The sequence below is a fragment of the Macrosteles quadrilineatus genome, unplaced genomic scaffold (assembly GCF_028750875.1).
Source record: "Macrosteles quadrilineatus isolate MER2022 unplaced genomic scaffold, UCM_ALF_1.0 Scaffold_8__2_contigs__length_117827958, whole genome shotgun sequence".
Taxonomy (NCBI): Eukaryota; Metazoa; Arthropoda; class Insecta; order Hemiptera; family Cicadellidae; genus Macrosteles; species Macrosteles quadrilineatus.
The window spans coordinates 109,801,949-109,813,645 of NW_026542601.1; the positions used below are offsets into that span (position 1 = coordinate 109,801,949).

Here is an 11,697-nt window from a genome sequence, read left to right on the forward strand (position 1 = left end):
GTTCAATTTTAAGCTTATGTCATTTATTTAAAAATATTAACATAAAGTATTCAATTTTAAAATAAAGTAATTTAATTGCACAGTATTTTTGTTCATTCAATTAAAAAAATAACTCCTATCTATAAACTATAATTCATAAATTAAATAAACCCCAAACCAAAACTAAGATCCAGTTTTCATGAAGAATTTCTCAATTTATTCAAAGTCAATAGCATTTAGGATCTAAATAATGAAAACACATACCAATTGCAGCCCTGGTCTAACTTTCATACTCATATTTGTACTGTAAGCATCTTTGTATTATTCAATATAGTTTTTGTATATACCTGCTTTGTAAAAATCGAATTAGAATAAAATATTTTGTACAGAACACAAATTTAATATGAAACTACAAATATTTTTGTGTATATGTATATTGATTGCAACCATCTCAATTAATTTATGTAAAATAACTTCAATTGTTTATTTAATGGCAAGTTAGAGTGATTACAAAGATAGAGATACTTTAGATATCAGAATATGTCGAGATTGAAAATTAAATTTCTTGTAATATCATTGCCATTACAACATCCAAAAATCTACATCATAAAAAAATTTCTCCCTGGGAGCTTTTTTTACATTTAAAAATCTCAAACCAATAAACCATCAAAAAAGACTAGGCTAGTAGTCAGGAATTTTTTTTAAATTTGATCCAAATTGGCGGACAATGCCAATTAATAATAACAGAACTGAGAACTGCATTAACATATTGATCAATGGAAACCTTCCTTAACTTGCTACCACTCATAGATAGCATATTTTATTACTAGTCCCGAAAGTGCCATTTCAGGGCAAAATAGTGGTTTACGAGCGAGGCGAGGCATTGCACAGAAACAACGATCGAGACCCGGAATGGGTCATTTTGTGACGAACAGTAAACAATACTTTTCATCTCGAAGCAAGAAATTAATAATAAGCTACTATTCGATAGTCTAGTAATTCTGTTTAAAGTTGTCAAAGCCTAAGTTATGTAATTTATATAAAAGTCTGATGTTTTGAAAATATTTCTTGTAATAAAATAATGCGTACATTAGTGCTCCTGTTAAGCTAAACGGAAAATTCATTTGTATGGCTGTTTAGAACAGGCAAAATCATATGTTTTGCTAGATTAGAAATCAACTGTTTTTGGATAGCTCAGCTGTACAGAAATGAGCTACTTTCGTATACATAGTGATAAAAAATAAAAATTCTGCTAGCGGCTTAGTAATTTGTTATGTACTGTTGGTGTTTCTGTCAGTGATGTAGCAAATAACCCTTGTCACAAACCACAGATTGAATTTTTTTCAATGACAAGCTACACTTGCATCTAGTCTAAATAGTGAATAGAATATAGGCTTTTGAATGATACTAGAACAAATAACAGAGGAAAATAATTTTAATACTGTACAAAACCAAATACATTTAATTCCTTGCCGGGAAAATCACAATTGTGGTTAATAACTTAATAAATATCATTGCATAAATGGGTTGTTTTCCCTGGCTTAGTGTGTGGCCTATCCAGCCTTTGCGGCCTCTAGTGAGTATACACATAGTATTAGTTCTGTTTAGCGACTTTCTGCTCCTCGTGGAACTTCTTCATCCTTTCTTCGATTTCTGGTCTGAAGTGTCGGATGAGACCCTGGAAAAAGAAAAAGGAAAGTTTGTAGAACCTTTAAAACATATTTCATTGCTGGAATAAAATAATAAACAAAACGTTTCAAACTTATGGGGATGGAATAGGGTTGAGAATAATTGTTACCAATAGGCGCCTCAGCCCCAAAATTTTGATTTTGATTTTTGACAGTAAAAAAGTATTTTGATAAGTTCAAGTATAATGGTAAACAGTGTTACTAACTAATGTGAAAAACACTTATATTTTTGAAAACTAAATTGGAGTTTTAAATTCAGAACCATATGTGCCTCCAAACATATGGATATTGCCATACACATGGCAAACCATGTGTTTGCCTCCATAGTTTGTAAATTCTTAATATACATATAAATATATCATCCTTCTTTCCTATCACAAATGTAAAATAAAATAGACATACAGTGAAAGAACCGACTAACAGGTCCTTTAATTTATAGTTATGTAATATAACAGAACGCCAAACCAGCCACTATGCCATAATTTAGACTGAAGGTTTGGCAGTCACAATATACCATGAGAATGGCAAAATATAAAGAGCAATACTCCACGGTTATAAAGGGAACATGGGAAATGGGAGCTACTGATATAGAACCCAAGATTTTATGTTTTTCTCATGACGTTTGGTTGTAAAGGTCAATTTTTTGATTAAAGAGCACTTGGCTTAGGTATATATATATCAAGGTTGAATGAATTGAATGGATAATCAAATTACTAGTCCAAGACAAGAGTTTCAAGCATTCAATAGCAAACAAAAAGCTCACAACAAAAGTTATTTTATATTTCAACCCTGCAAGGGTTTGAGGAGCTTGAAGAGGAGAGGAACTACTTCTTAAATTCTCAACTACTTCAACTCAACTTATACCTCTTGAGTTTGTTAGTTGTGTATTCCTTTTCCTTGATAGAAATCCATACAAAATTATCTGAGGAATATATTTGAGAGAACACAAACTGAAGTTGATGTAGTGAGTGGTAGGTTAGTACCACATTGAGGACGAGCAATCAAGTTTACCTGTACAGGCCAGGCTGCGCCGTCGCCCAAAGCGCAGATGGTGTGTCCCTCGATCTGCTTGCTTAGTTCCCAGAGCATATCGATCTCCTCAGGGCGAGCATTTCCATCGACGAAGCGATACATGAGCTTGTTCATCCAGTTGATGCCCTCACGGCACGGTGTGCACTGGCCACAGGACTCGTGTTTGTAGAACATGATGAGACGGGCAATGGCCTAAAATAAACACAAACAAAAATGTAAAATTTGCATTCAAATTCATTATGTAGCCCCTGAACTGTTTAATTAGACTATAAGTTCCCATACGTCAATAGTTCATCAAAGTAGTGGTCAAGCCCACGTGTTCCAAGTGCTTTCAAGAATGTTTCATCCATTAATAGACTCGTCAATGACATTCAAATAAATACACAAAGGGCATGAAAACGCACAAAAAAAACATTTAAAGTAGGCCTACTACTAACGGTTTGCCTTATCTTGCAAGCGGATAACACACACAGTGAAGCGTACATGTCAGCTACAGAGAGCTGCCAATTGTGTCATTCTGTTCACAAATCAAACTACGGATCTATACGACAAAACGGACCTTACTTAAAAAAACCGCCCTTGTATAAAACTGTAACCCTTATTAGTACATAATATTATGTACATGTTTCCTACCTTGATGACGTCTGTTTGTTTGTTCATCACAATGATGGCCGCAGTTCCCAAGCTGGTCTGGGCAGCTACCAAGCCGTCAAAGTCCATCAGTACATCCTCGCACACACTGTCACAACACAAACAACATTAGAACTAGGTAGAAATGATCTAGGACTGAAAATTAAAACTAATGACTTGGTAGACGAGTGAGAGTGAACACCGAGGTTGCCAACTAATTAGAAGATTGGAGGCCTATGAGAAACTAATGAAACAACATAAAAAAAACCTAAACCACCTCAAAGCCTAGAAGCCTATGATATATTACTGTCACAATATTACTGTCAATCAACCTGCAATGATCAATTCAGATCGAGTTTTGTGATTTGAAACATGATTCACGGAATACTGAGAATTAGGCTATACACATTAGCGACACCCATGAAATTGGAATTTCATTCATGGGGAAGGGGTGTATTATTCAGCTGTTCAATGTTAGAGAGCAGGACTCTGTAATTTAAAAGGCTCTGAGTTCAATCTTCGCCAATCCCCGATTAATTTGGTTTAATCAATTACGCAAAGGTCCAGCCTAAAGTAATGTGTAAAACAGTTCCAGGCTAGATCCTAGCCCCTATATATTGAAGGTTGGACACAAAAAGAGTTTTTCACCATGTTAACCTAAAAAGTGGTATGATGTATTTAATTTAATCTAGATAGCCAAGAACAAGAAGTACTAAAACTAATTGACAGCTACATTTTACCTCTTTGGTATCAGTGGTGTAGACGAGCCGCCGGGTATCACAGCTAGCAGGTTGTCCCATCCGCCCACCACTCCGCCCGCGTGTAGCTCAATCAGTTCCTTCAGAGGAATGGACATCTCCTCCTCCACAGTGCAAGGTGTGTTGACGTGGCCGGAGATGTTGAACAGCTTGGTACCTGAGTTACGAGGTCTTCCGAGCCCGGCGAACCATGCACCGCCGCGTCGACAAATGGCCTGCAGGGTTGTGATGATAATTAGACAGCACTATGGATAATGTTGGATGTATTATAACAAATTTATTTATTTTATTAAAAATTATCTAATTGCGTTCTTTAGCTCAAGATTTGATCACAGAATGGATTAAACAGTTTGTACAGATATTCCTTAAAAACTGATGAAGATAGGTACAAAATTTTAAAAAAATTTCCCATTAAAAACAGTGAAAATTGAGACTGAAAACACTCTCGAGATTTTTATATGGAATAGAATAAGGATAGGTGTTTTTTAAATACTCCTACCATAGAGTAAAAAAAAAAAATTAAAAGCATACACAATTTTATGCCAGATACATTCTTGACCTTTCCCTATTTTTTATATTCTTGAAACAATTGGACAGATTATGGTTAATTTTCATCAGTTTAGTTTGACATTTATTTATAGTTAAGTACCTATTTGAGTATGATATTTTTAATATCGTGTTGTTGGTATAATGTTGATGCTGATCATTGTAACATTTTGTGCAAGCATTAATGATGTATGTAGTTGAGTTGAAACACTTACAGGAGCAACTGCTACGGTCTCCACGTTGCTAACAGTAGTGGGGCAGCCGAACACTCCGACGTCTGCGGGGAATGGTGGCTTGAGGCGGGGCTTACCCTGCTTCCCCTCAATGGACTCGATGAGCGCTGTCTCCTCACCGCAAATGTAAGCTCCTGCGCCTCGGTGCATGAACACGTCAAAGTCGTAGCCAGAGCCACAGGCGTTCTTGCCGATCAGGCCCGCTTGGTAGGCCTAGAGAAATACAATAAGTTTCTAGTCATCCCAACTAATTTTTGGAGTTCTACGGTATTCAAGACTTAATTTAAATTTCGACTACTAAATCAGCCAAAAATACAAATTAGTTTAATTATATAGGTAGTAAACACATTTTAACATTTTACATTTTAACTGTAAAATCTATTTCCTGAAGTTAACAATATTATAAAGGAGTCTATCAACTCACAAACACCAACAAAGGGCATCAAATAATACATGTAATCATTTATAAATGACAAAAACACTGTCCAATTTGTCACCTACCTCACTGATGGCCACTTGCATGTTAGACGCCTCGTTGTAGAACTCTCCTCGGATGTAGATGTACGCAGCTCGGGCGCCCATGGCATGACCTGCGATCAGACAGCCCTCCACCAGCTTGTGTGGGTCGTGACGCATAATCTCTCGGTCCTTGCACGTTCCTGGCTCTCCTTCGTCAGCATTCACAACCAGGTACTTGGGCCTAGAGGGTTGTAGGAATTAGATATACGTATGTCATTTGGAAAATCAACTTTTACTCTTGGTATATATTTTAGTGATTAAACCTGTGTGAGTGAAGAGTGTATGTTGTGCCTATGAGCTGCTTTGTTATTAGAAACAACAGCTCCCAGGATGAGATTTTTATTGGGGTTAGTTGAAAAAGTCAAAAGTGAAAAGGCATCTTAAAAACCTTCTGGGCAAAAACTATCTATAAGTATAAAAGAGGATGTTTGTATATATATTTAGCAGTGATAAACTCAGACACTGCTGAACCGATTGCCACGAAACTTGGTACATACGTGTAGAATTTCATGGAATAGGTTTATACACCATCAATTTCGTGATCCGTCCAATCGGCTCCACCCCAGTGGCTCTGGAGTTTTCCATGTTAACCTTATGAGAAATGTAATTAATGAATCTTAACAGCTGTTTCAATTAAACAAGTTGGTTCTGTTCTATGATGTTCAATAGCATTAAAGTTACCTACAAGGATTACCAACAGGGTGCAGCACTATTATTTCTTTTACATTTATGACAACAGCTAATTTGCAACCAAAAGGTGAGTGAGCACAACGAACGAACTTCAACCTGGAGGCGAGTTAGCGTAGTGAATGAGCTAACCTGAAGGCAAGTGAGCGTAGCGAACGAGCTAACCTGAAGGCAAGTGAGCGCAGCGAACAAGCTCCAACCTAAAGGTGAGTGAGCGTAGCGAACGAGCTCCAACCTAAAGGTGAGTGAGCGTAGCGAACGAACTTCAACCAGGACGTGATTGAGCCATGCGAACGAGATCATCTTGAAAATTAAGAAGTTAAACGGGGCAAAGCCCGCGGGTTACAGCTAGTACGCTTTAAAAATGAAATTAAATAATCCGAGAAGAAATTTCAAACGTTTTATAAAATAGTTTTCTTGTTTAACAAAAAGAGATGCTCAATTTCAGGTTTTTAGTTTTTACAACAGGATTATCTTATCATTTTTCTCTTTATACATTTACCTAGAGGCTGCAATTTACTTCTGCTATTTTATGAGCAGTGATTTTGGGCTGTCACAAACATTTAGGCCTACAGCATATTCATTTCTTTACTTTGTTGTATGAGTTTGGTGGAGCCACATAGTTTGATGCTTGCCATGGCACTTGCCTAACTTATTAGGGTATATCATACCTTGCATACTTCAGCACCAATAAAATAAGATAATTCTCACCTGCCATCAGAAGGCTTGTTCATAAAACTCCATTTCATTCCAGTTGGAAACCCGGCGCCACCTCGGCCTCTCAACCCAGATGTTTTCACTTCATCTGAAATTGAAACAATATTTATAACCCAGGCACAAACCAACGGATACTTTGAAACAATGTTGACAAAAATATACAAATGGAGTACCACAGGGTTCTGGGTTTGGTCCTCTGCTCTTCCTCGTCATGATAAATGGCTTAAGTAATGGGATCAATTGTATATTACTTGTCAGTAACACTACAATATTTCTTTGAATAAGAAACACCAGCACTTGCTGATACAACAATGCAAGCCTAGAAACCTAACAAAAACCACCATCTCTATCTTCAGGATTTATTTTGTAAACTCTATTCTCTAAGTAAAGAAATATATTCCAACTTTGAGTCCATAAGGCAGTTAGGTTAGGCTATTGTTAAATTTAAGTGGCAAATTAAATATTTAAAGGGCTACAATTCAAAAACTAGACTTACTGATGATGTAGTCAGGCCCCTTGAGAAGTATTTCTTTGGTCTTGTACCAGTCTCCTCGTTTGAGAGCTCCTTTGAGCCTCCAGTCATGTCGTCCGTAGAGGTTGGTGAAGATACGGTCCTCATCGGCCAATGGGCCGAACTTTGTCTGAAATATTGAACCGATAAATATATTGAAATACAGAACTATTACCAAACAACACATCAAATCTAAAATATACACTATCAAGGTTCTTACTGAAAATAATCCTTCAGGATTACCGTACTAGAAACAAAGAAATATGCAATCATGTTACTTATAAACTATTTCGGTTATTTTTCAGAGAGGCAATGAATAACTTAAAATATGTGACAGGGTCCCCACTTAAACTGTAATTGAAATTTTAAATGTTGACAGTTATATTTGCATATTTTTTGGTGGGCAAGAGTCAGGGTGCCGGGTACAGGCGGAACGGTTGCGGTGTTGCATCTTAGCAGACCATACACTAGACCTCATATTCACAAAGGTTAATGGGGGTTTTAAGGATTTTACTGTTAAGTTAGAAGGTTTACCTTGAGTGTAGATCATTAGAAACTTATATGTTTTATTCAACTTGCGTTAAGATACCAATTTATTTACAAGGCCTACAACACTAACTTGAATGTTTCAGGTTAGTAGGACCAATCAATCTCTTAGTCTTCCTTAGCCTACTAAATAGTATTTAGTAGCCTTAGCCTATTATAAATATTTGGTTTTTACAGATAATATTTACAGTTACATCTTTAAAACCTGTACAAACCTTGGTTTGTGGCGGCGGAGCATCAGCAAAATGTCTTACTTGTGTTAGGCTGGCTCCAACACTGCCTATTAACAAAACATGAACAGTTTTTATTATAGGTACCTTAGGATAGAAACATTAAACGCACACCAAGTTAAAAGAGAACTAGGAACATTCAAGAAAATAAATTGATCATGAAGGACTATGGCTCAAAGAGAATAAATGGCAATAATTTTGCATTAAACTTAAGATTGCCAATTTAGATAAAATTGTAGGCTATTGGAGGTAGGCCTACAAATTTCAACGAGTTGACTACCTATTGTCAAAGAATCCTAAATAGGCTACATCTGGTCAATTGATATATAATTTTTAATTAGCCTAAAATATTTGTATAGGTACACAGGGCAGGTAGTGATTACATTCGCCTGACAGTTTGAGTCCCTGTTTGTGAGAATCAATGAATTCTGAATAAATATAGGCCTAGGTCTAAAATTGAGTTGAGAAAGTTAAGTGAGGCTATTTAATGAAATTGAAAACTTTCTGAACTTATGGCTATTGCGTTTAAGACTTTGAATGCTACTTCTAGGTAAATAACCTAAATGAAAATAATGAAACAAATAGGCACAGAAAGTAACTTAATAGTTTGGCTCGTTAAGCTTTCTTATCCGACTCCATTGTCCTAGACTATAGACCCAAGACGTTGTACGTTATTTTAAATCGTATTAATATAAAAAAGGAGCCTTAGGCTATAGCAAAGTTCTACCGGCTATCTAAATACCTACAATTTAATGTTGTTTAAGTTACGTAAAACAACTTAGGCCTAAACTTAAGCTTTAAATGACGTTCAATAATACAGCAATTAGAATGGAAATATTCTGCCTTTTGCACATTGCGTTGGGTCTAAAACATTCATAGGGCATGTTACAAATTAATATAAAATACACCAATGACTGTTTGGCCCTGGAGGTCACAAGGTCAGAATTTTTGCAATGGCATAAAATACTTATTAAAAATGCAGTATCACATTTTTAGGGAAGAGAGTTTATGTTATAGTTAAGATCAATTGAATAGTGCTTAGGCATAAATAGGGCCTACACACAAATATTTTGCATAGAGAGTGGAATTCTCCGTGTCTTACATAACGTTCAATTATTAACATCCTTGAAGCGCCATCGCATTCCAAGTTGTGTAGTACATTGAAACACCATGATGAAATATTTCGACGTTAAAAAATATGCATTAAAGCTCACCTAAGCTATTCTTCGGCAGCAGGGAGACCCTCGATAACGCAAATGATCCGGCCATTTTGAAATCCTCCTCCGATGCAGAGCAAAATTAATAAATTTTCCTTGCCTACAACGCAGGATCAACAAAAACAATGGCGCAGCCGCTGACTGTTGCAGAGCAGACGCCAATTTACAGCTTGATGATTTCGATTTCACTCAGCTGTTTACTTTAGCTGTTGGTTTCTAAGGCTGTGATTTTTTGCAATACTATAACTAGTAAAATTAAAATCCAGTAAGTTTTAGAGCCCTTATCTGGGATTATTGTAGTTAGATATTGCAATAAGCCATTACATCCTAATTACAATTCGGAGTCTGTTTTTCTAGCCATACTTTGTATGTCATGCCTGTTGGTTATTGTTCACTATTAAATGAGCTTAAAGCGAAAAGATTTGTCTTTATACTTACTCTTTATTCGTTATTGTCAGAAAGAAAACCCATTTCACAATTCACAATAAATAATTAAACTGATTAGTTTTCTATGAATAAACAATTACTTATCTTGGAATTTAGAATCTTCAATAAACGATACACTCTAACAAAATGTTGTCTTACCTTACCATTCATGATCTTACAATACGCGCTCATTCTAAGTGATGGTACTGTCGGGGAATAAGCAGCACTCGACTCAGTGGTAATTACAGGACCTTGTCAAGAGGAGCTAAACTCTCCAGGTGGCTGTCTCACAACCTCCAAGAAGAGAGGGTTTCAGCCACCCCTCCCTAACCCCTAATTTGTCTATGGAAAATTTTGTATTTTTAAAACAGTTTGGTGACTTTCTAAAACAGCTTTTTAGGTCTAGAACTGTATTAAAAAACCCTAGGTTACGTTTTAGGGACGACGAAATGAACTTTTAAATTTGTTTACCCAGGGTCCATGATAGGGGGGGGGGGTCTTAGCCACCTTTGGAATCGCCACTGGAATTGTTCCATTAACATTAACATATTATAATTTTAGCATCAACAGAAAATAGTTTTATTCCGTCATAATAGTTTAAAGTTGTTTAAATTACGATTTGATTCCTACTTATAAATTTGTCATTAATGCGGATCATTGAGGGCACTTTTAAAAACAATTCTATTTATATTGCTTGCCCTTTGATATTTTTAACAAAGATTATAGCTAACTTTATAAAATCCAAACACAATATGGAAAAACAATTAGTTTACATAAGCATACCGGTACTTGAACAATTGATTATTTCTACTCTATTTAAACGTAACCAATGGACACTCAACCATGGAACTGTATTGCAGAGGTGGCTGTTCAGGGTGCGTTTGTTGACAATTTTGTTACTCATAACAAAAGTAGGCCTACCTATTTAAAACTCTAATTCTACCTGGTATTTATTAATCAATCGATTACGTTTTACGGGTTTTCAGGTGGTTTTCAGTTATACCTTCTTCCTTGTTTGTACCATATACCAGCTATTTGAATGTTGCGTGGTTAAGAACAAAACTGCGAAATGCACCATCTCTCGGCACTCAAACAATAAACCACGCATTAATTTTGACGAGAGCACGCCCCGTGGTAGAAAAATCGACCAAAAGTATGTTTTGTACAACCTTCTCTATTTTCACCCCACACTGTAAATAAAACATGTGATTGGAATGTCTTCCATTTGTTTTGATTTTCTGTTTATATTGTGTTGTTATTTCGTCATCACCATAGCAACCCATAATACCCATGTTAATTTTTTTAAATTTCAAATTCATTTTTTGTGCTTATTTTTGAGCCTATTTTAATTTATAAAGGGATTCTGCACACCTACAGGAAAATAGCTTTCTAACGGTATGCGTAGATTTTTCCTACGATACACGCGAGCTGAGAAAAAAGGTTTTAAAGAAACATGCTTGCCTATTAATATATAGATAGATAGATAGATAGATCTAAAATATACCAGCTGTTTGGGTGAAGTGCAATGTTTTGTTACAGATGGTCCATTCTTAAATTGCCTATCCAAAAATGCAATATAGCTAGAAGCTAGAGGTTTTTTTTCAGTTTAAAACCAAAATCCCTTTCATCAGTAGATGAATGAGTGCACGTTATCAGTTAGCTACCCAGTAAGCTATTGATAGCGAATTTCCCTATAGGTAAGTAGACCTAGGACCAGGACCGATTTACTTTTTCATTTTGATGTCCCCAGAAGCCAAAAACGACATCTGTTCAAAATTGTATGTATGTTATATATAGATTTATATATGTGTCCGTAAACGCGATGATGTACGGTATCTCAATAAGCATTTATACAGTAGTATCGTGTTAAAAGAATTCTCTACTCACGAGTTCTTTTAGTTTTTCTTGACCCACCTTCACATCATAGGCTCTAGTTTGTAACTTTTTTACACATTTCTTCAGGCTAGGTCTAGAGGAG

The 11,697-nt window shown here is 35.9% G+C and overlaps 1 protein-coding gene across 1 annotated transcript; it reads right to left on the reverse strand.

The window, feature by feature from the left end:
• Positions 1-1,396: 1,396 nt before the first annotated feature.
• On the reverse strand, positions 1,397-9,435 carry LOC129001252 (NADH dehydrogenase [ubiquinone] flavoprotein 1, mitochondrial). Its single transcript, XM_054428485.1, has 10 exons — positions 9,291-9,435; positions 8,062-8,126; positions 7,286-7,430; positions 6,784-6,877; positions 5,368-5,566; positions 4,849-5,079; positions 4,070-4,302; positions 3,333-3,438; positions 2,679-2,891; positions 1,397-1,657 (listed from the first exon to the last, which is right to left on the reverse strand). Exons 1-10 carry the CDS (start codon positions 9,343-9,345, stop codon positions 1,574-1,576), a joined length of 1,425 nt encoding a protein of 474 aa, XP_054284460.1. The 5' UTR covers positions 9,346-9,435; the 3' UTR covers positions 1,397-1,573.
• Positions 9,436-11,697: the final 2,262 nt, after the last annotated feature.